This window comes from Sapajus apella, unplaced genomic scaffold, assembly GCF_009761245.1.
Source record: "Sapajus apella isolate SASKATOON/1434 unplaced genomic scaffold, GSC_monkey_1.0 scaffold23, whole genome shotgun sequence".
Lineage (NCBI taxonomy): Eukaryota > Metazoa > Chordata > Mammalia > Primates > Cebidae > Sapajus > Sapajus apella.
The window spans coordinates 4,801,979-4,827,249 of record NW_022436963.1 but is presented as its reverse complement, the minus strand read 5'-3'; the positions used below and the strand labels follow the sequence as shown (position 1 = coordinate 4,827,249).

The window sequence follows — 25,271 nt, the reverse complement described above, 5'->3', positions numbered from 1 at the left end:
AAGAGTAGAAATTAATTTCGGAAAGTAGAAATTTCAATAGAATAGAGCAGATCAACAAAACAAAAAACTTCTCTGTAACATGATCCACCAACAACCGTAAAAAGAACAAGGGGAGGCACAATATGCAGTATTAGGAATAAAAATACAAACGTGTTGCAGCTAAAGCCAGAGAATGCAGCGTTTTTAAAAACAAGCCACTGTGAAAAATTCTTGCCTATAAATTTAAAACTTGGATGATTAAGACAGTTTCCTAGAAAAACACAATTTAATAAAAATTACTTAGGAATACATAGATTCAAATGGACTCATAAATAAAATAATTGGGCCAACAGACTAAAAATCTCTCCCATCACATCTAAAGAAAATGCTGAGAGGAGTGTTCTATTCAGTAAATGGTACTAGGACAGTTAGTTCTCCATATGGAGACCAGCCTCTGAAAAGGCAGCTATAGGGTTCATACCCTTCTGGTCTAATCTTCAAGGGAAACTTGTCTCCACTCTTCTGTGATGAAGAAATCATGCTTCTGTGATTCACTACTCAGCATGGCGGTGAGCAACATACCTCCCTATTATACATACCTGCTACAAGCAACATACCTCACTATTAGGTTGGTGCAAAAGTAATTGTGGTTTTTGCAGTTAAAGTAATGGCAAGAACCACAAATATTTTGCACCAACCCAATATATACCTGCTCCAAGCAGCACACCTCACTGAGTAATACTTCTCTTGGAAGATGTTTTTCCCCAAGACCAGTATCAAAGGTCTTTTGATTTTCACTGTGGGCACCTCTTAAAAGTAAAAGTAGTAATGGGGAATCTTTTTTAAATATCTATATGCTTATTGATCAATTGATTACAAAATGCCCCAAGAATATTCTGTAAACGTGTTCTGAGCAATTTTTTAAGAATCTAAACCTAGCATGTGAATCAATAACAAAGTACAGTCATCAGTCACTTAACAACAGGGATATGTCCTAAGAGATACGTCATTAGGCGATTTTGTTGTGTGAACATCATAGAGTGTACTTACACAATGTACTAACTATTTGGCATAACTATTGACAACCTCACTGTTAGGTTGGTGCAAAAGTAATTGTGGTTTTTGCAGTTAATGTCAAGAACCACAAATATTTTGCACCAACCCAATACATACCTGCTCCAAGCAGCACATCTCACTGAGTAATACTTCTGTTAGAAGATATTTTTCCCCAAGACCAGTGTCAAAGGTCTTTTGATTTTCACTGTGATTTCAACCTCAATGATATAAATTTCACTGTGATTTCAACCTAAATGAAATAACTTACACACCTAGAATATATGGTATTGCTTTAAGGCTACAAACCCATATGGCATGTTACTGTACTGAATATGATAGGCAGTTGTAACATGTTGATAAAAATTTGTACATCTAAATATATCTTAAGAGAAAATGTACAGTGAAAATGTGGTATTATAATCTTAAGGGACCACTGTTATGTATGCAGTCTGTCACTGACTGAAGCATCATTTGTGGCGCATGACTTGTAAAAGCAAACAGAACTGATTTTTCTCTTTCTCACAGCTAGACAGTCTACAGTATAACCTGATTAATTGAAAGTATTAATGATATAGGTTTGTGGTACCATCAAGCTCTATAAAATTAGTTCTGGCATTTAATGATTTTCTTTAGCCAAAACTATTTCAATATTGCATTTTACTTTGTTTTTAACCAAGGTGGTAATTTAACTCAGATACCTACCTTAATTCAGTGACATTTATTGAATTTGTCATTTGTCAGGCACTTTACCAGCTGCTATACCAGATAGATTATTGTGCACTTTTAAAGAATTTTATTTATTTTTTTAATCCTTATGTTCTATTGTATTTTCTTAGAAAATTATAAGTTGAAGTTACTAAAGTGCATTAGAGCTTCCTGTGTCAGAACTCTGCCTTCTTAGTAAGGGTCAAGATCCTTTTTTTTTTTTTTTTTTTTTTTTTTTTTTTTTTCTGAGACATGGCCTCACTCTGTTGCTCAGGCTATAGCGCTCAAATGATCCTCCCTTCTCAGCTCCTGCCCTCAGCCCCTGCCCTGAGTAGCTAGGACTGTAGGTGTAAAGTACCACGCCAGGTAAATTTTTTTCTTTTAAATAGAGATAGCGTCTCTACAAATTTTTTGTGGTGATAGGGTCTTGCTATGTTGACCAACCTGGTCTCCAACTCCTGGCCTCAAGTGATCTTCCTACCTCAGCCTCCCAAAGTGCTAGGATTACATTAACCACTGCACCCAGCCGGATCAGGATTCTTAATGAAATATGCTACTACATTAAGCCCACAGCTATGCATGTTTATTCTGAAAACAACCCCCTGTGGATTAATGATAAAAATTAATGATTTAAGGTTTGTGATTTGAGAGTTATTGGTTGTAAATTTGAATGACTGCGCTAGTAATAGTGAGAATCTGATCTACCAGAGAGACAACAAGGGCATGTACATATTTTTTCTTAGTCATTTTCAGCAGGAATACTCATCCATTGTTTGCAAAGAGTATATAGTCCTGATTTTCTCTTCCCAGACCTAACCTTATTCTCTCTATAGACCAGTGTGTAATGGTAGTTTTAACCAAAAACAATGATCATTTCACTTTATGTGCATGTTAAATATGGCATTTTTATACTGGAAGGTAATCATTTAAGAACAGGTTTCAATGTTTTCTTCACGTAACACCCTAAGGCATGTATCTTCCACTTAATGCCACTTTTTGTATTTTTTAATGTTTTCTATAAATACAAAAGCAGTTTTGGGAAAATGAACAAAGCCCTTTTCAGTTTTTCAAAAGAACGCAGATATAGCCTGCATTTTATTTTACTTTGACGGGTTTAAACTATTACAAGTTTGTGGTTTGTATGAAACACTTTCAAAGTGATCCTATGTGAGTAAAAGCTAATCTGAAATTTCCTTAAAAAAGCGTTAATGTCATATAGCTACTAGTCTAGTGTGTTGCTCTTTAGCCTGCTTAACCAAAAAAAACCAATTACCCAGTAAGTATAATTTAAAATGTTAAATGTTACTGCTATTTAATATTTTTAAGAACTTACCTTCAAAAGCCAGAGAGAAGTACCCCTTTGTTTCTGCTTCACTTATCACTTTTCCTTTATATCGGGCATCAATCTCTTGATACAGAGCGTTTTTAATTAAAATTAGATCACTAGAAAAAGTAGGAAGATTCATTTCCATAGTGTTGAAAATGCCGCTGCCAAATGGAAAGTTTTAGTAGAAGAAATGCTGCAGTGTGTGCTTTTTTTGTCTCTGCTCGTCCTTTCTCAGTTCAAGGGCAAGACTCAGAACAGTAGAGATGGTAGGTGGCTGTTGGCATGTGGAGCAAATCTTCAGATTTTTAAAGCACAGCACAAGAAATTTCCTTAGAAGATAAGTTTATCATTTGTCCCATCAAAAGATGTGAGTTCTACCTCCAAACTGAAAGAGGAATTCATAAACAAGAAAAGTTCCATGGTTCATTCTTTGAGAATTTTGAATTCAGTGCAGTACTTCTTTCTTAGTCTGAAGAAAGAAAGGCAGTCCTCCACCATCAGCTGCACACTGCTGTGGTTGGTATGATTCTGTAATCAGTGAAGGAGAAAGAGTCTGTGGCAACTGCATTAGTCTGGCCTTCTGGACCAAGATAAGGAAAGAGCCTTGCTGTTGCCACATTTGTAGATTGAAGAGGTAAAAACACCACAAAAACATAGGGGGACCTAAGACACAGTGACTGAGTCTGACTCAGTTCAAATGTTTTAAAAATACATATATTGCTTTCTGTCTCATTGTAGGCACTGCTTAGTATTCTGGTAGAGCCTCTACCAAGTGCCTTCTTCTTAACTTTGCAAATCCATGTACATTTCAGAATTTCCAAAGCAGGTTATTTTCATTATGATTCACTAATTACTGGCTTTTCTCCCCTCAGGTAGTGTTGTCAGATAAAGGCACTTTTTATCTCTTTTTTATTGTGTTCTTAATTGTAAAGATTTGTAAAGTTAACAATTTATCCCTTTTAGATAATTATCATGTTAAGTATTCAATACTTTTCATGTGTTTTTTCTTTTGAGAACTCATAAGGGAAATCATTATTTATACCTAAGTGACAAAATGATGTTAATGTGTAATATGTATGTTTCACCTTGAGTTACATGGTGAAGTTATCTGTGTATGTCAAAATTGAAACACAGAGTAGCCACTAGTCTAAGAAGATCAAAGCTCCTCTGGAGTGTGCAGAATAAACCTCCAGACTGGGCCCTTTGGATTCAGTGCCCTGGAGGATCCAAGCAGTTCTGAGTTACTTACAAAATCGCTGCCTCCAGGCATGCTCAGTTTTTTCTCTCCCCTCCCCTCCCCTCCTCTTTTTGAGGAGGATTCTTGCTCTATTGCCCAGGCTGGAGTGCACTGATACCGTCTCGACTCACTGTAACCTCTGCCTCCCAGGCTCAAGTGATTCTTTTGCCTCAGCCTCCCCAGTAGCTGGGATTACAGGCACATGCTACCAAGCCTGACTATAATTTTTTGTATTTTTAATAAAGACGGGGTTTCACTACGTTGGCCTGGCTGGTCACAAACTCCTGGCCTCAAGTGATCCTCCCGCCTCAGCCTCCCAAAGTGCTGGGACTACAAGCGTGAGCCATGGCACCCAGCCAGCTTTTTCTTTTTAATAAAAGGAAAGCACAGGCTAAGCATTTGTTACCAACATTTATAAGTTAGCATATTTTATACATCCATACCTGGATTTCTGATTTTTGTGACAAAATGATGTCACAAGAAATATCTTACCTACAATTATGTGCCACAGCACTTGGATTTCTGCAGATACTACAGTCAGCCAGAATTGTAGGTAAGACACATTCATCACTGATCCCGCCACACTGTGAGATCTCTTATACTCCACGAGCATTTGTGCTTACAGCCCTGCTGTGTATGATTGATTAGCAAATTGGTAGAAAAATATGTGGAACAGTAGAAGTTAGGGAAAGGAGAGAAAAGAAGTTCCTCCTCCTTTTTTCCTTACTTACACCCCATCTGACCTATTTCCCAGTTCTCTAACTGCAGATTTTTGGACACCTAGGAAATTAGGAATTCAACTCCATGGAGGTCGAGGGCCCTGCTTCCTCCTGCCTTTCTCTCTCCCTTATGATAGATAAAAATAATATTTGTGTGGGGTGCTAGAGCGACTAGACTACCAGTGGGAGTGTCAGACATGTCTGACATTTGGCAGAACCATAATTATTTACACTAGCACTCCCCAACCTTTTTGGCACCAGGGACCAGTTTTGTGGAAGACTGTTTTTCAATGGACAGGGATTGGGGGATCGTTTCAGGATGATTCAGGCACATTACATTTATTGTGTACTTTATTAGCATTACATTGTAATATATAATGAAATAATTACACATCTCACCATCATGTAGAATCAGTGGGAGCCCTGAGCTTGTTTTCCTGCAACTAAATGGTCTCATCTGGGGATGATGGAAGACAATGACAGATCATCAAGCATTAAATTCTCATAAGGAGCCACAACCTAGATCCCTCACATGCTCAATGCTCTATTCACGGTAGAGCTGGAGCTCCTATGAGAATCTAATGCCTAAGCTGATCTGACCAGAGGCAGAGCTCAGTCGGTAATGCTCTACTGTCTGCCACCTACTTCCTACTGTGCCTGGTTCAGGCCTGGTTCCTAACAGGCCACAGACCAGTACCAATCCATGGTCCTGACGTTAGGGACTTCTGATTTACACCACCCACTTTGGAAGCTGTACTTTAAGGAGTCGTGTGTACTGTGTGGCAATAGCAGATGTAAATCCTAACAGCAAAGGCAAAACCCTAATGCAATTCACTTGTTTTATTTAGGGTAGCCCATTGTTTAAGAGTAAAACGTAATCAGTTGTGATATTGTTGGATTTATTTCCCTAATCCCTAAAGAAGTTCATTGGTCATTTCATGTGTCTGAATTCTGTACTGAGATTATAATGTTAATGGGATTGTGGAAGAAGTATTTCTGGTTAATATATTCAGATTTGATTTAATTTAGACAGAGGCACCAAAGTTTTAGATGATACACTGAAGACCTTGAAGAGTAGCATTTTTAAATTACCTGGCCTAAATCTTTTAATCAGTGTTCAATATTCAATAAGTAGATATTACAATTTAAATTTTAGAAATTGGACTCCTTCTCTACCATATTAGTGTTCTGTGGTGGCCTGAAATGAGTGGCTTTTTTGGCCAAAAGGGTTAAGCTGCAAAGATAATTAAATCACATTTTCCAGCATTACTTGCAGATACACAGCATCTCACCCACCTAAGTGTTTGTAACATGTCAGACTCTGTTATGATCCCACGTCAGTCAGTCTTAGGCTCCATATCCTTTTCCCTGTGTGTGTGTTTTCTGCCCCTCTACCCTAGAGGCTTTCTCCTCTTCTCACTCTTTCCTAACCTTTTGATATTCCTGGAGCACCTCCAGGCTTATTCTTGTCTTAAAAGAAATGAACTGCCAAGGCAGAGGCATTTGCTTTTTCATTTGCTAGGGCTGACTTATGTTTATATACCTATTCCATTTTCATATAAAAAAAAATGCATTTGTCTATACCCAAAGCCCATTTTCTTGTTTTTGTTTCCTGATGTAAGAGATCTTTGTCAGTATCATCTTTAGAAATTGTATAACTTTTTTTCTCTATTTTCTCAAGCACAAAGTTTCAGGAAAAATAAATTTTATGACTCTTAACATCACCACCAAAAAGCTTTTTATCAAACCCCCTTTTCGCCTTGGCACCATTCTGAGAAAATCTCTAGCCTCCTCAGATACTTTTAGAAAGTAGGTCAGATCTAAATAATAAATGAATCACAAAGACAACATATGTGTGAGAGTGATTCCCAGCTCTGTTTTTGTGACATTTCACAGCATCTCTAGAAGACTCAAGGGATTTTACAAAGACACCAAATTAATTTGGCTTTTCTTGATCTTGTGTGAGCCATGTACCTCTCTCTAGATGAGAACTGTGAAGTATTACATGAAATCATAAGGTTGCTGGATTTTTAAACGTGTCTAAGGAAATAGAAAACTCTTACTCAAAACTCTTCTTTTTAAAATTTCTCAATACAAAATAGTTCAAATACCTTTTATTTTTGTAATTAGTTTTATTTTTTCCCATTTTCTTTTTTTTTTTTTTGAAACGGAGTTTTGCTCTTGTTACCCAGGCTGGAGTGCAATGGCACTGTCTCGGCTCACTGCAACCCCTGCCTCCTGGGTTCAGGCAATTCTCCTGCCTCAGCCTCCTGAGTAGCTGGGATTACAGGCACGCGCCACCATGCCCAGCTAATTTTTTGTATTTTTAGTAGAGACGGGGTTTCACCATGTTGACCAGGATGGTCTCGATCTCTTGACCTCATGATCCACCCGCCTCAGCCTCCCAAAGTGCTGGAATTGCAGGCGTGAGCCACCACGCCTGGCCCATTTTTCACATTTTCAAAAGAAAGGGGCCTTCATTTGAAAAGCAAATGAGACATTTAATTTTTGATATTCTTACTTGCATCTTGATATTTTTTGTGGAACTACAACCTAAAGGCAATGAAATGTCCTATCACACCTCCTTTTTTCTTTTTTTTAATTAAAAAAATTTTTTTAACTGGGTGTGTTGGCTCATGCCTGTAATCCCAGCCCTTTGGGAGGCCAAGGCAGGTGGATCACCTGAGATCAGGAGTTCAAGACCAGCCTGACCAACATGGTGAAACCCTGTCACTACTAAATACAAAAAATTGCTGAGCATGGTGGCATATGCCTGTAATCCAGGCTATTTGGGAGGCTGAGGTGGCAGAATCACTTAAACCCAGGAGATGGAGGTTGCAGTGAGCCAAGATTGTGCCATTGCACTCCAGCCTGGAAAATTTTTTTTTTTAAATAAACAAGGTCCCACTGTGTTGCCCAGGCTGGTCTTGAACTCCTGGGCTCAAGTTAACCTCCTGCCTCAGCCTCCCAAAATGTTAGAATTAGAGATATGAGCCAGCACACCCAGCCAACCTATACAACATGACTGACTTAGGATAGCTGTTAGTGGTCACAATGTATAGAAGGTATCCATTAACTAAATAGTTTCATTCATCTTGAGAAAGGCCATTTGTAAAACAGTGTGCCATCATTTGCCATAGCAAAGCAATACCGTTTTGCCAAAAGCCTAAATTCTCTGTGGCATAGTCAGGGAAATTTATTTCAGCAAGTGAATTGTTGGCAGAATGTATTGGGCCTTAGAGTATAGGTTCTTTTGAGGGAAGAATGCTTAGCTTCGGTTTGCAGAGGAGGTATTCTGCAGTTTTAGCTATCTGGTGAACTTGTCTGTCTTTCCTCATGAGTGACAATGACAGGCTCCGTGGCAACCTGGGCTTTCTTGCCAGTTGCACGCACTGACCGTTTGATATGTTGGCAGACAGAGCTGATTCTTGGATGCGTGTCTGAACCTTTACAGGTCTGCTTTTGGCAGAATTGAGTGTGACTCTTATCCCTTACCCATTAAGCTATCAATATGGCTTCCTTATCTTTATTTCTTTTGCAAACATGCCTTTGAAAGTGTTTGGCTCTTTTCAGGCAGTTTATTTGATAATACACAAAAGCAGAGGCATGTGTCTTATTTCTAAATTACATTGTACTTCTTCAAAGGACAAGGGGGCATCTTAAATGAAGGTTTTTCAAAATAAGTTGACAGCTTTGATGGACTTATTTTGATTATTGATAAGGAGTTCTTTTCTAAGAGTTCGATTTAGAAGCCCCTGTGAAAACACAATTACCTCTGTTTAGCACAGAAAAAATAGTGTGTGCCTCTCTGAGCCTGATGTGTTGTATATCATAAACTTAACTTTTCTTTTGAAATTGAGTCTCATTCTGTCACCCAGGCTAGAGTGCAGTGGTGCAGTCTTGACTCACTGCAACCTCTACCTTCTGGGTTCAGGCGATTCTTCTGCCTCAGCCTCCAGAGTAGCTAGGATTACAGATGTGCATCACCACACCCAGCTAATTTCTGTATTTTTGGTGGAGTCAGGGTTTCACCATGTTGGCCAAGCTGGTCTCAAACTCCTGACTTCAGGTGATCCACTTGCCTCAGCCTCCCAAAGTGCTGGGTTTACAGGCATGAGCCACCGTGCCCAGCTGCATATCATAAACTTTTCTTATCACTGTGAATTGTTTTGATGTGTCCAGATTTATATAGCTTATTGAAGGAAAACAAATTTTTGTATTTGGACTTTGGTGTTGGGGTGTTCATTAGCCAAGCTTGGAAGATGCATATTTCAAGAAAGGTGGTCATGTGTAATTGCCATATATGGAGTCTTTTTAAAGCCCTGATCTGATTTACTGTAGTTGGAGCAAGCCTTAGCTGCGAACAGCATAACCAAGTCCCTGCAGTAGATAATGCTTAATAATTATCTCTCTAACAAGGCTGATTCTGTGCTCCTTCCATTGAGATGTTAAAGCTGAGTGAATTTGTCTTACCGTCATGTAAAACATTCCAAAATTATTTGTTATTTATTGGATTTTGATTCTGTTTGGAGCACTCAGAGTGCTTTGAAATTCTGTGAACAAAAGAGGCACTGTGAAAATGGATTCCAAACATGGAAAACTCTTCCTAGCTGGTTGAAGGCTCAGAGACTGGCGAGCCTGAACTTCTTCAGGTAGTGCAGCCACCTGCTGGACACGTGGCCAGACACAGGTTCCAAAGATTTAGGGCAATTTTAGTATAATCAGAGGTTTTTCCCTGCCAGAGAAGCCCTTTATAAACAGGGTAGGAAAAAAAGTCTCGTCCATTGATCTTCATTAAAATGAAGCCACTCACTTGCTCTGCGTATCAATAATGTTTTAATTAACTCTACCATAATAATAGACTCAAAATTATATTTCTGTTGAGAAGGGAACTTTTAAAATTATGATTTGGCGTGAAGTCTTTTGTGGAATAATGGCCTTAATTCAGGGTGAAACAAATAATTTACCATTAAAATAATTTTAATAGCAGTGGTTTTCTAAATTGATATATACTGATAATATCTTTATAGAATTCAAATAATAGTTTTAAAAATGATTTTTTGATTTATTTAAAGTCTCTTTTGCTAGCACTTCTATTTCCTATATTCTATGGCACCCTCTTAGTGTGCATTTTAACTTAATTATGTATAGACTTTCTTTTATGTGTCACTTTAATCATTGAGCATAACTGAAGCTCACTAACTTTTTGTTCCTATAAAAAACTGCAATGTTATTTCAATGCAATGAGATTTGAAGGTTTTTTTTTTTTAATAGAGATGGGGTTTCACCATGTTGACCAGGCTGGTCTTGAACTCCCGACCTTGTGATCCGCCCACCTTGGCTTCCCAAAGTGCTGAGATTACAGGTGTGAGCCACCGCACCCGGCCTCAATGCAATGAGATTTCAGCAACAAAAATATAGTAACAAGATAACTGGCCTAGGAGTGAGAAGACCCAAGTTTGTTTTCTGGGGTTTTTTTTTTTTTTTGGTTTGGTGTGGTTTGGTTTGTTTTTTTGTTTTGTTTTTTGTTTGCTTGTTTGTTTTGAGACGGAATTTTGCTCATCCAGGCTGGAGTACAGTGGTGTGATCTCAGCTCACTGCAACCTCTGCCTCCCAGGTTCAAGCAATTCTCCTGTCTCAGCTTCTTGAGCAGCTGGGACTAAAGGCATGCACTACCATCCCCGGCTAATTTTCTATTTTTAGTAGAGATGGGGTTTCACCGTGTTGGCCAGGCTGGTCTCAAACTCCTGACCTCAGAGACTGGTGAGCCCAGACTTTCTTCAGGTAGTGCAGCCACCTCGGCCTCCTAAAATGCTAGGATTTCAGGCGTGAGCCACCATGCCCGGCCTGACCCAAGTTATACTTATAGTTCTGAGACTGATTTTTTTTCTCTCATTTGTTAATAAGTTACAGTCTCTCTGTTAACCCCTATTCCGATCCATAAAAATGCAAAATGAGACTCCCTATTAAACCAAGTAGCATAGACTTGTCTTTCCCTGCTACTTACAACTATAAAACCTGGAAATGACACAAGAGACAATCTGGAGAACTCTAAAAGGTAAAAAGAGGAAGATCTGGTCAGGAACCCAGAACTGGCAGAACAGCAGCAGCAAAGTGTCTTATAAACCCCCACTGAGCATAAGAAGTGGGCCTGGGCCTGGAGTTTCTTGACCTTTAAGCTAGCAGCAACAGAAGGTGGCCCGGGTAGGCTCATTCATCTCCTAAGCTGAACAAGAGTCCTGCCGGCAATACTAGGCCCACCCAGCAAAACTGGCAAGGATTGGAAGCCCTGCTAATAATAATTGGCCACCAGGGGACTTCTGTGTCTCCCTTTCATGAAGGCAGTGGAGCAGAAATAGCAAAGAAGACCTCATTACAGCCAGCTTGGAATGAATAGCAGTCTTCTATGACTTCTGTGGTTTCACTTCTATAATGTAATATTCCTGAAATTATAACATTGTAGAAACAGGGAACAGATTCTTATTTGCCAAGAGTCAAGGACAGGGGAGGGGCCAGAGCAGTGTGGATGTGGGCTGTAAAAGGGCACCAGGGATCCTAGTGGCCATGGAAATTTCTCTATCTTGACTGATTTCAGTATCCTGGCTGTGATAGTATACCATAATTTTGTAAAATCTTACCGTTGGCAGAAACAATTTATAGGGCACCAAGATCTTTCTGTTCTTTACAATTGCATGTGAAGGTACAATTATTTCAAAATAAAAAGTTTTAATGGTTTCTTTAAAAAATGCATAATGGTAATGGTACCTGCCTTTTCGGTGCCAGAGAATCATTGTAAGTTTGTTTTTTTTGTTTTTTTGTTTTGTTTGTTTGTTTGTTTGTTTTTTTGAGACAGAGTCTCACTCTGTTGTCCAGGCTGGAGTGCAGTGGTATGCTCATGGCTCACTGCAACCTCCGCCTCCTGGATTCAAGCAATTCTCCTGCCTCAACCTCCTGAGTAGCTGGGATAACAGGTGCCACCACCACACCCGGCTAATTTTTGTATTTTTAGTAGAGACAGGATTTCACCATGTTGGCCAGGCTGGTCTTGAACTCCTGACCTCAAGTGATCCGCCCACTTCCCAAAGTGCTGGGATTACAGGCATGAGCCACCACGCCCAGACTCATTGTAAGCATTTAAGAAGGTACAAGCTGTGCTAAGCTGAGAGTGTCATCATATGGGTACACATGGTAGCTATTGGTCTTATCCATCCATGTGTCTGTTTCAGCTTGTATGTTTAGTATTTCTTTCTAGTCTACCTTATTCAAAAAGCATTTACAGTAGCTTTTATATATTGCCATCTTTAATAAAGTTTATTTATCTTGCAGCAAAATTTTTTAGGGCTTTCTTTGAACTGATCATCATATTGGGAATAAAAAGAATGGGATAAGAAGTACAATAGACTGAACTGAGTCTGTTTCACATGTAAACAAGTCAGTCATAGGATGGATAGAGAACTGGCATTGAAAGCTTTGTATTGTAAAACATTTATATATATAGATATATATATAGATATATAGATATATAGATTTTTTTTTTTTTAAGTTAGAGTTTCACTCTGTTGCCCAGGCTGGAGTACAGTGGCATGATCTCAGCTCACTACAGCCTCTGCCTCCCAGGCTCAAGCAGTTCTCCTGCCTCAGCCTCCTGAGTAGCTGGGATTACAAGCACTCTACCACACCTGGCTAATTTTTGCATTTTTAGTAGAGGTGGGGTTTTACCATGTTGGCCAGGCTGGTCTTGAACTCATGTTCTCAAGTGATCCGCCTGCCTCACCTTCCAAAGTGCTGGGATTACAGGTGTGAGCCACCGCACCTGGCAACAATTTTAATACCAATTTAGAATGCATCTTACAATCAATATAATTGAGTCTTAGTTTAATTGGCAGCCTTTTTCCTGAAAGCTTGATAGTACATAAATAATGGTTGCATCTTACACTTAGTAACATCTTAGGTTCACTGAGATCTGGTGATAATGTCTAAAACTATTTTGTGCAGTTTTTATCTGAATGTTTTACCTGTTCTGATTTTATTAAACAGAATTTGGGGAGGAGATGTTTGTTTCCTTTAGCTAGACTATTAACAATTTGAGGGTCTGATGGTATATTGAATGACATTCTATGGTGATAATATATTATTAACATACACCCAAATGTTGAAACCTTATTTCCTCTTATCTTTTTTCCTTTTGTTTTTCAAGTGTCGATATACAGTATCTGGTTTTATGACAAGAATGACTGTCACCGCATAGCAAAACTCATGGCTAAGTAAGTATATTACTGCATAAATTTCACTGATGGTATGTAAGAAATGAAAAATAATCCCCTCCCAGTTCTTTTTATTACTAAAGTTTACTAACTCATGTATTTCTCCAATTTCTTTTATTACTAAAGTCTACTAACTCATATATTTCTCCAATTTCTTTTTACGCCAAAAACTTGGAAAAGGCAGAAAAGCTTTAAAATATATCTAATTATTATCTTACTACTCCCAGTGTACATTTCAGTTTCCTTCTACTCTTTATGTGTATATTAAGTAGATACGTGTGATTGTTTTTTACAAAAATAGGATCATACCGTATATACTGCTTTTCATGTCAACAGCATTTTTCCAGGGCATTAAATTTTTCTCTGTAGTATTTATGACAGCTGCCTTGTATCCAGCTGTATAGACAGATCATGATTTAACCAGAATCTTGCTGTTGGACCTGTAGGTTAGGGCTGCCAGACTGCCTGGCTCCAGAGGATATCTGCATCAGGTGTACAGCCTGACCACATACAGTGGCTCTGATTTAGGTTCTGTCCAAATTTCCATTGTAACAAGTGGTACTGTATGTGATAGCCTGATAGAGAACTCACACACACATCTGTATTTAATTCTTTTAAGTGAACTTGTTTTTGACACAGACTCTAGGCTTAGCAAGCCCCAATCCACTCATGGTTTGTGTTCCGGAAGATTTTTTTGTGACTCAGAACCTTGAAATTTGGAAAATTATCTTCCTTGAATTAATGTTCTAAAGGGCAGTTCGTTGTCCTCTCTCAGGCTAGTCTGTAGAAGCCAACCGTTATGTGACCTATCTATATTTCTGGACTGCCAGTCTGGATTCTGGAAGTTCATGACATGGGGCTGCAGGGGGCCTGAGGGACTACAGAACTCTTGGCCAAATGCTATAATAGGTAGATGGTGTGTTCTGGTGCACTTCTGCTTTTTTTCAGTTTTTGCCTGACTCTTCTTAGAAATGTGGACCTGTCTCCCCACTCCGCCATCCCCATCTTTCAAATCAGAATTCCGTTTCCTCTCTTGCAGTTTTTAATCTACATGTTTAAAATAAAATAATCTTAAACTTTTTAATAGTCTAATCTTATTTTCTTTCTTTCTTTTTTTTACACATCTTAAGGGAGAGGGGACGGAGTTTCACTCATGTTACCCAGGCTGGAGTGCAATGGCGCGATCTCGGCTCACTGCAACCTCCACCTCCTGGGTTCAGGCAATTCTCCTGCCTCAGCCTCCTGAGTAGCTGGGATTACAGGCACGCGCCACCATGCCCAGCTGATTTTTTGTATTTTTAGTAGAGACGGGGTTTCACGATGTTGACCAGGATGGTCTCAATCTCTTGACCTCGTGATCCACCCGCCTCGGCCTCCCAAAGTGCTGGGATTACAGGCTTGAGCCACCGCGCCCGGCCTTTTTTTTTTTTTTTTTTAGACAGAGTCTTGCTCTGTCACCAAGGCTGGAGCTCAGTGGGGCAGTCACAGCTCAGTGCAGCCTCAAACTCCTGGGCTCAAGTGATCGTCCCATCTCAGCCTCCCGAGTAGCTGGGACTACAGGCATGCACCACCATCAGCTAATTTTTTAGGGGGTTGCGTAGAGACAGGGCCTCGCTATGTTGCCTAAACTGGTTTTGAAGTCCTAGGCTCAATCGAGCCTTCCACCTTGGCCTCCCAAAGTGCTGGGATTATAGGTGTGAGCCACTGTGCCATGCCAACAGCCTGATTTTAAATGAAATATAAATAAGTATAAATAAGTAATTAACCCAAATCTCAGTCCAGGGTGTATTTACATTGTAAAAGAAGGCAGATGCGGCTAAGGCAGGTTACGATCCAGGACTAGTAACATGTCCTGATGGGAAATTATCAGCCCCCTGCTTTGTTGTCTGTTCTGGCTGTGAGCTTGCCAGGCAGGCTCATCTTTATTACTTGTGTGCACCCTGAGGACATGGTTCTATGAGCTTATAGTCACCGTACTTGAAAAAATATTGACACCCTAGAACCACACTTTGTTTTCAGAACACTTTTTCTCTTGAAAAAAATAAAACTATTTTTCTTTTTAAAATTTATTTATTTATTTATTTTATTGAAATGGGATGTCGCTATATTGCCAAGGCTAGTCTCAAACTCCTGGGCTTAAGGGTTCCTTCTGCCTCTGCCTCTCAAGTAATTGGGACTATAGGCACAAGCCACCATTACCCAGCTAAAACTATTTTTCAACAAAGCCATTTATTTGATGATCACTTGTTTTAGCTTTGAAAGTGATAGAAAAGGCAGCTTACTTCTGGTTACTTAGAAGACACAGGGTTATGGATTCATGGTTATCCAGAAATCCAGAATTTTTTCTAAACTTTGGAATGTATTAATATCTAAACACTTTCTCCTGCAGAATGAGGGCATTTGGATCCTGAGTGAAACGATCTGGCTCTTTTAGCTCTAACTACTATTGAAAGAAAACCATTTATCTGTCAGGGCAAGTGTCACCCCTAATGCAAGACTTCAAATGGCAAATGAAGCTGAAGACTGAAGGCCTATCTAAAAATATTTTATTGAACCCAAAAATAGGATGAGGAGTAGAAATGGGAAGCTGGAAGGGAAAAGAAGAGCACTGGGTCTTCTTTCACCAGAAATGCCCAAAAGAGGGACAATTGCTTAAATTTCCAGCTTGTTTGACTAGAAGCAGGTATGGTATTAAAACTGATTAGAGCCTGGGCACAGTGGCTGATGCCTGTAGTCTCAGCACTTTGGGAGGTCAAGGCTGGGAGGGTTGCTTGAGGCCAGGAGTTCCAAGACCAACTTGGCCTGACATAGCAAGACCCACCTCTGTTTAAGAAAAAAAAGGAGAAGAAAAGAAAGTGATTAGAGAGGCCAGGCGCAGTGGTGTGTACCTGTCATCCCAACTATAATACTTGTGTGGCTCAGATGGGCAGATCACATGGGCCCCAGGAGTTCAAGATCAACCTGGGCAACATAGTGAGATCCCATCTCAAAAAAAAAAAAAAAGATTAGAGAATACCCTGGTGAAACTGTTGATAGTGAGTTTTGTTTTTTCTATCAGCATAGTATTAGAAGTCCTGGAAATAGTGAGTTTTAAGTGTCTGGCCTATTTATGGTTGAAGAGAATACTGTATGTTACCATAACTTTGTGATAAATGCCTTTCAGGTCACCAGAACTAAAAAAGACTATCTGTCTTTGTTCTAAATCTGCCTGCATATGCCTGTTTGCTACATATTTTTTGTTTGTTTGTTTGCTACATGTTTGAGAATACCACCTCTATTAACCAAAAATACTAATACAATTCTTGTTAGCATGTTGTGCATTTAAATAAATGTGTCTATCAGTGCCCATTCTTTTAAATACAATTCTTCCCATCACTATTTTGACAGCCACAATATAATAAAGATTCTCCAAGTAAAAAACTGATTTACTCCAAACAATGTTTATGAAAACTAGAAGCTATGTAGGAAAATAAGTGAGCGTCTAGACCTATATTATCTAAATTTGGATATTCTCTGGTCAGTGGTGGCAGAGTTGAAAACTCACTAAACTTGGAAAATGTTGACTCACCTAAAGAGGAAATCTAGTCACCAGAAACTCTTTGTAACAAGAAAAAGTTGTTTGAATGTTTGGCCACATAGACTATGTAAACTTTGGAGAACTCATGGAAGTAAGCTTTATTCCTGATCTTACAGACATCTTAGGGGCATATTTTGGTGTTTGAAAGGAAAGGAGAATGGCATGGTTGCTATTCATAATAAGTTTGGATTTGAAGAGACCTTAGAGTCTAAGCCTCATTCATGTGAGAGTCCCTTCCATGCCTCCCCTGACAGCTTCTGCTTTCAGCAGTGGTGAGCTTTATAAAATTACCTGTTCTGGCTCAGCACAGTGGTTCATGTCTGCAACCCCAGCACTTAGGGAGGCCAAGGTGGTTGGATCACTTGAGGTCAGGAGTTCAAGACCAGCCTGGTCAACATGGGGAAACACTGTCTCTACTAAAAATACAAAAATTAGCCAGGCGTCATGGCACACACCTGTAATCCCAGCTACTAGAGAGGCTGAGGCACAAGCATCCCGAACCCAGGAGGTGGAGGTTGCACTGAGCCAAGATAGCACCACTGCGCTCTAGCCTGGGTAACACAGTGAGGCCCTGTCTCAAAAAAAAAGAAAGAAATATTATTCTCTTAAACCAAAATAATCATAGAATCACTAGTCTGGGTTAGGGAAGAGTTAAATACCAGCATGGCCAAGTCAGGCAACATGTCAGGAGGAAGGTAGAAAACAGGCTGTGTGACAGAGTCCTTTATGAAGATGGATTCAGGCTGATGTGGCCTATATCTGAACATTAAATAAAGAATTTATATTTGGTTTGATTCTCATATCCCATACTAGTCTTTCAGTCTATCATGAAGCTCATCATTCTACATTTGTTTTAGAACTAATAGTCTTATTAAGTGCTATAAGAATCTAGATAGAGTAACTACATATTACCTTAAAGCCACATTTCCCAAACAGGAATTCTGCCTCAGAGTAAAATTCTATAGTCAAATAAAATTTCAGAAAATCTGTAGTCCTGCCATTCTTGGAGAATCGCAGTAGATTTTAGCATTCTTAAAAACTCAGCTGGCCAGGTGTGGTAGCTCATGTCTATAATCCTGGCACTTTTGGAGAATGAGGTGGGAGGATTGCTTGGGGCCAGGAGTTTGAGATTAACCTGAGCAACATGGTGGAACCTTGTCTGTACAATTAAAAAAATAAGTGAAACAAACAAAACTCAATGGGTGGGTTGCAGTAGTTCATTCTAATCCCAGTATTTTGGGAGGCTGAGGCAGGAGGATCACTTGAGGCTAGGAGTTTTGAGACCAGCCTGGGCAACATATCAAATCCCATCTCTACAAAAACAATAATAAAACTCAGGGATTCTGTTTTTTCTTTTTTCTTAAGTCTGTTTAATATTGTTTAACACAGTATTTTTAAATAAAAAAGCAGTCTCTCTTCACCTCGTCACTACACTCTAATGAGAGCTCCTGTGCAGGCTGGGTTTTTTGTTTTTTTAAAACAGAATTTCACTGTGTTGCCCAGAATGGTCTCAAACTCCTGGGTTCAAGTGATCTTCCTGCCTCAGCCTTGCAGAGTGCTAGGATCATAGGCATAAGCACTGTGCCTGGCCTGAATTAATCTTAATTACAGCGGTGGCTCAAGCCTGTAATCCCAGCACTTTGGGAGGCCGAGGCGGGTGGATCACGAGGTCAAGAGATCGAGACCATCCTGGTCAACATGGTGAAACCCTGTCTCTACTAAAAATACAAAAAATTAGCTGGGCATGGTGGCGCGTGCCTGTAATCCCAGCTACTCAGGAGGCTGAGGCGGGAGAATTGCCTGAACCCAGGAGGCGGAGGTTGCGGTGAGCCGAGATCGTGCCATTGCACTCCAGCCTGGGTAACAAGAGCGAAACTACGTCCCAAAAAAAAAACAAAAAAAAAAACAGAAGCCCACTTAGTGATTTTTTTTTTGAGTCAAGGTCTCACTCTGTCACCCAGGCTGGAGTGCAGTGGCGTGATCTCAGCTCATTGCAGCCTCTTCCTCCTAGACTCAAACGATCCTCCCACCTTAGCCTCCCAAATAGCTGGGACTACAGGCACATAACACTAAACCCAGCTAATTTTTATATTTTTTGTAGAGGCAGGGTTTTGTCAAGTTACCCAGGCTCAGTTAGTGGTTTGTAAAAGGGAGAACAAGGGAAACCTTTTATTTACTTATAGTGTTATTAACTTTTAAGGTTTCACCAAGACCTCTACTTTTAGGAAATGACTTTGTCCTTACTAGCCCGGTGTCAATCCAGACTTTCCACAGAGGATTTGTTCAACTATGCAGCCTTCCTTGTGTCTTGGTGGCATTGTCCATTTTCAAATTTACTTTACCAGTTAGTTTGACTGATTTTGAAATACTTCTGGGAAAAAGGGAGATACTTAGTGAAGTTTTTAATGTACCTCCACCAACTCTAGGAAGGAATTCTGTATTTTTGTCCTTCTGAAGGGTAAATATTGGCACTGTTGTTAATGAGACAGTGAAATGGTAAGTCATGTATTCCTGGAATGAGGTAACTGAGGTTCTGTGTTATATATTGCCAGAATAATGTCATCATGTGACACTTTTAGTATATCCTTGGAAAATTAACACCAAAAGAAATCTTGGGTCAGATTTTGTTTCAAGAGGCCTTTCTAAAACCTAGTTCTTCTCCTCTAGTGTGGTAGAAGAGGAGACACGGCGATCACAGCAAGCTGCTCGGGATAAACAGAGTCCCAGCCAGGCCAATGGCTGCAGCGACCACAGGCCCATCGACATCCTGGAGATGCTGAGCAGAGCCAAGGATGAGTATGAGAGGGTGAGGCTCTCTGGGTGCTTGGGTGCTAACCAGGGAAGACCAGAAGGGGAGGAGGAAGTGTGCAGGAGACCCTTTTACTAGGGAAGCTGGCCTCTAGGGCCAGCAGAAATATAAGTTCAAAAAGAGCATGTTAGCATGCTGTAGTCAGTCCCAGCTACTTAGGAGCCTGAGGCAGGAAGATCACTTGAGCCCAGGAGTTGGAGGCTGCAGTGAGCTATGATTGTGCCACTGCACTCCAGTCTGGGCAACAATGAGACCTTGTCTCTTTATTTATTTTTTATTTTTTTCAAACAGGTATGTCTTACAATTTTAAACCTAAAACGTAAGGAAAGAACTCTGCTTACCCCAGAGTTCTTGTTTTTAGCAGGAAAACTTACAGTGCTTTTTTCTATTCCTGTAAGATTGCTATGGGAGAAGATGGTCTTGGAGTGCAAAAGTTAGCCCACAGCAGCTAGTTCTGGAAAAGCTTTGTGCCTCTTTTTTACCACTGCAGGCTCTGTTAGGATCCTCAGTGGTCTTAGGAATTTGTATAGCCTTGAAAAGTATTCTGAAAGCTTGTACCACATGGTACTAAAAGCTACACTCATGGTCTGTAATTGGTGGTGGATGCACAGCCTTCATCAAGCTTCATTTGGGATTTTACCCACATGAGAGGTTTTTCTGAAATTGACTGTTTTCTTTCTCTTCTGTTTTGCATTTTAGTTTATAAGTTAGCTGATAAAATTTTCTCCCAAAAGTTGAATAAAATGGTAATTGTGGTACATTAGTTAATTTATTTAATGCATGCTTATGAACCGTCCACTATGTGCAAGCAGTGGGCATTTCATGTTATGAAACTGTCCTGAATTTTTACTTGGCAACTCAAAGCCCCCATGCTTCATTGGAGTGAGACAAGCTCTCTACTGCTGAACTTTGTTTTAGCAGAATTATTCTGTCTCCTTACTCTTCATTAAATATTGAGTTAAGTGCTTTCCTTTCATGCCTCTTTCATCCTCTCCTCACCAGAACTTCAAGGAGCAAAATGTGAAAAAAGCAGTGTCTGAAAGACCATTTCCCATACAGTTCTACTGTAATACTAGCTACTAAGATATTAATCAGTGATCCTGAAAAAAGCTTCAAATTGGCAAAACAAGTTAAGGCACTGTTGCTAGCATGACTATTCCTGTATAATAAGCATTTTCTTCACAAGAAAGATATTGCACTTCTATAATATCTTTTAATCAACTTTCTTATTTTTTTTCCATGTAAAGAAAGCTACTTGAAACCACACCTGGCCCATTCTGAGTTGCTTCTAGCCATAGGATATAATCCTGGATTTTGGTCAGGGGGGTACGGGTGGTTGTTTGTTTAGTTTTAGTTTAATTGCAAAAAAGTTTTTTAAAGCCCAGGGTATTTTTGTTCTTAAAAAATAGAGACCATACACAGTGACTCACACCTGTAATTCCAGTACTTCGGGAGGCCGAGGCGGAAGGATTGCTTGAATCCAGGAGTTTGAGACCACCCTGGGCAACATAGCAAGACCCTGTCCCTACCCCAAAACAAAAAAATATTTTTTTAATTAGCCAGGCATGGTGCCACACCTGTAGGCCCAGCTACTCCCGAGGCTGAGCTGGGAAGATCTCTTGAGCCCAGCAGTTTAAGGCCGCAGTGAGCATAATATTATAAGAATGAATGCTCCCAGCCGGGCACAGTAGCTCATGCCTGTAATCTCAGCACTTTGGGAGGCCAAGGAGGACGGATCATGAGGTCAGGAGTTCCAGACCAGCCTGGCCAACATGGTGAAACCCCATCTCTACTAAAATTTAAAAAAAACAAACAAAAAAAAAAAAACCAGGCTTGGTGGCTCACGCCTGTAATCCTAGCTACCGAGGAGGCTGAGGCAAGAAAATTGCTTGAACCCAGGAGGCAGAGGTTGCAGTGAGCCGAGATCACACCACTGCACTCCAGCCTGGGTGACAGAGCAAGACTTCATCTTGGAAAAATAAATAAATAAATAAGATTACAAGAATATATGATAAAGTAATACCATTATCTTTTTCTTAAAAAAGTGATTAAAGTAACAGTTGTGGCCAACAACACTTGTCTAAAATTAGGTGCTCAGTGTTCTAGAAATTTCATTGTATGTTATTTACGTCGGAGTACAGAGCAAACATTTTGAGGTTGGGGGTTTTTTTTGTTGTTTTCTTGCTTTTTCTTTTTTTAATAGCATTTCTGAGAACCTTAAATGCTGTTTTGTGAGCCAAATAATAGCAATTTTTTTTCACATGACTTATTTTTTCTTTTAACTTTTTAAAGAATCAGATGGGTGACTCAAATATCTCCAGCCCTGGGTTACAGCCAAGCACTCATCTCTCCAATCTGGGAAGCACCGAGACTCTGGAAGAGACACCCTCGGGGCCACAAGATAAGGTTTGTACAGCTAAAGCTCTAGCTTTGTCTTAAGTAACAAAGAGTAACATTCAGTAAGGGTTCTAATACAGTGCAAGTTTGATTTGTCACCTGTTTCAAGGTTCATATGTGCAGCAACATAATGAATTTAATTTAAAAATAAAATGATCCTCCTGGGTCATTAGGATCTGAGTAACTGTCTTTCATCTGGATTTTGCAGTAGCCTCCTATCTAGTTTCCCATCTTTTGCCCCCTGGTTGCTTCTTACCTATTCTTAACCCAACAGCCAGAGTAATCCTTGCAAGACATAAATTAGATCATGGCATTCCTCTGCTTAAAACTCTCCAGCAGTGTTCCAGCTCACTCAAATAATATCCAGGATCATGACATTGGCCCATGAGGCTCTACCTAATCTGGCCCCTCTACCCCAGGCCTCATGTGTCACTCTGCATTGCTCACCTGGCCCTAGGCCCATTGGCTGTCTTGCCTTTCCCCAAATGTGCCAGATATGTTCCTGCCTCAGAACAGGCCTTTACACTTGTTGTTCCCTTGGCCTGTAATACTTTCCTCCCTGATAGGATTTGCTCCCTTTCCTCCTTCAAGTGTCATATATCCTCCATAAGTCAGGCCTTCTCTGACTCTACCCTGTTTAAAATAACCCTTGCCCAGGCACAGTGGCTCACACCTATAATGCCAGCACTTTGGAAAAATACAAAAATTAGCTGGGTGTGATGGCCCGTGCCTGTAATCACAGCTACTCAGGAGGCTGAGGCACCAGAATGGCTTGAACCCAGGAGGCAGAGGTTGCAGTGAGCCAAGATAGCACCAGTGCACTCCAGTCTGGGAGACAGAGCAAAACTCTGTCTCAAGGAAAAAAAAAAAGTAACAACCCTTGGCCAGGCATGGTGGCCCACGCCTGTAATCTCAGCACTTTGGAAGGCCAAGGCCATAGTGAGACCCACCCTTTCTCTAGAAAAAAATTTAAAATTAGCCAGACATGGTGTCATGCACTTGTGGTCCCAGTTAATTGGGAGGCTGAGGTAGGAGTCTTGCTTGAGCCCAGGAGGTTTGAGATTGCAGTGAACCATGATCACACCACTGCACTCCAGCCTGGGTAACAAAGCAAGGCCCTATCTCAAAAAGTTAATTTAATTTAAAAATAAAACAGCCGGGCACAGTACTTCCCACACCTGTAATCCCAGCACTTCAGGAGGCCAAGGCAGGCGGATCACCTGAGGTCAGGAGTTCGAGACTAGCCTGGCCATCATGGTGAAACCCCATCTTTATAAAAAATAAAATAAAATAAGAAAAAGAAAAAAAAAAGAATATGATACAAATGGAATCTTATATATAACCTCTTGTGATTGTCTTTCTTCACTCAGTGTAATTCCTGAACATTTCACTGAAGTTACATGTATCAAGTTTGTTCCCTTTTATTACTGAGAGTATTATGTGATATAGAAGTACCAAAATTTATTTAACTGTTTTGACCACTCACCTGTTGAAGAATATTTAGATTGTTTTCAGTTTTGGGTTATTACAAATAAAGCTCCTATAAACAGTTATGTACAGGTTTTTGTGTGAACATAAATTTTCATTTCTCTGGTATAAATGCCCAGGAATGCAAATGTCAGGTCATTTGATATTATGTGTTTTAGTTTAATAAGAAACTGCCTTGGGAGGCTGAGGCGGGTGGATCACCTGAGGTCAGGAGTTCAAGACCAGGCTGACCAACATGGTGAAACCCCATCTCTACTAAAAATACAAAAATTAGACGGACATGGTAGTGGTAGCACCTGTTATCCCAGCTACTAAGTAGACTGAGGCATGAGAATCGCTTCAACCCAGGAGGCAAAGATTGCAGTGAGCCGAGATCATGCCATTTCACTGTAGCCTGGGCAACAAGTGAAACTGCATCTCAAAAAAAAAACCGCCAAACTGTTTTCTAGGAAGTCGGTACAATTTTACATTCACATCAGCAATGTATCCATAATGTTTTTAGATATTTAGATGATAATTAATTTAAACCAAATTTTGTATTCTGCCTTCCTGTGCCACGTTTTTACTGTATCTGGATTTAGGATCATCATCAGGAGTGTGCAGTGGGCTTTCTACTTCCCCTTTATAAATCATGAGTCACTTCGCCTTCCTTTTGTGAATCATGAGGTTAAGGAATCTTGTACCACCTAACCCAGAGTTATTGTAAGACCCTAAGAAAGAAATGGACCAGAAAAAAATGCCTTAAGAATTGTAAGGTCAGGCACAGTGACTCACACTTGTAATCCTAGGACTTTGGGAAGTAGAGGCAGGTGGATTGCTTGAGGCCAGAAATTTGAGACCAACCTGGCCAACATGGTGAAACCCTGTCTGTACTAAAAATACAAAAATTAGCCGAGTGCGGTGGCACATGCCTGTAATCACAGCTACTGAGGTGGCTGAGGCAGGAGAATTGTTTGAACCTGGGAGGCAGAGGTTGTAGTGAGCCAAGATTGTGCCACTACACTCCAGCCTGGGTGACAGAGCAAGACTCCATCTCAGGGTGGTGGGGAGCCTCCACTTTTTAGGTTATAGTGACAAAATTTTATGAAATACTGAGATCTGGATATTGTCGGAAGCTATGTGATTGACTAAAATTAGCTTAAATTTATAATCAGCCCCCCCACACAGATACATTTGTTTAGTAACACTGCCATCTAGTGCTAAGGAGCAAGTACTCCTATCAATCCTTAATAGTATTACATTCCATTTCAGTTGCGTAATTCACTTATTAAACTTTCCTTGGGAATGTTTCTCTAGTGTGTTTTGGTTTTGTTTGCTTCCTGTATTCAAGAATAATGTTTGCCTTATGGTGTGCCCACTGCAGTGACCACTAGCTCCAAACAGAAATGTGAAATTCTCTAACATCAATTTTCTGTGGGATGAGGAATGAACCTGATGCTGTATATAAGAATTTTATCCTACGCCATACATGCTGTTGCTCACTGAATCCCATTTCCCAAGCTAAAATGGTCAGACTAACACTTGATCTATGTGAAGTATTAAAAAACTCAGAATCTAGACTCTTTTTTTTGTTTCCCGTCTCACCACAACCTCCACCTCCCAGGTGCAAGTGATTCTCCCATCTCAGCCTCCCGAGTAGCTAGGATTACAGGCATGCACCATCATGCCTGGCTAATTTTGTATTTTTAGTAGAGATGGGGTTTCTCCATGTTG

General features: G+C 40.0%; 2 protein-coding genes across 3 annotated transcripts in view; one reads left to right on the top strand and one right to left on the bottom strand.

Moving 5' to 3' along the window:
- Positions 1–3,363, bottom strand: part of CACNA1D (calcium voltage-gated channel subunit alpha1 D) — a 461,268-nt gene extending 457,905 nt beyond the window's left edge. For both annotated transcript variants that reach the window (XM_032290211.1, XM_032290213.1), the window contains exon 1: positions 3,074–3,363. In XM_032290211.1, the coding sequence (XP_032146102.1) occupies positions 3,074–3,212 (139 nt within the window). In that variant the 5' untranslated portion in view covers positions 3,213–3,363. The remainder of the gene's footprint in view (positions 1–3,073) is intronic.
- Positions 1–25,271, top strand: part of DCP1A (decapping mRNA 1A) — a 49,877-nt gene that overhangs the window by 11,166 nt on the left and 13,440 nt on the right. The window contains exons 4-6 of the mRNA XM_032290222.1: positions 13,221–13,287; positions 19,532–19,670; positions 21,966–22,079. Of these exons, the coding sequence (XP_032146113.1) occupies positions 13,221–13,287; positions 19,532–19,670; positions 21,966–22,079 (320 nt within the window). The remainder of the gene's footprint in view (positions 1–13,220; positions 13,288–19,531; positions 19,671–21,965; positions 22,080–25,271) is intronic.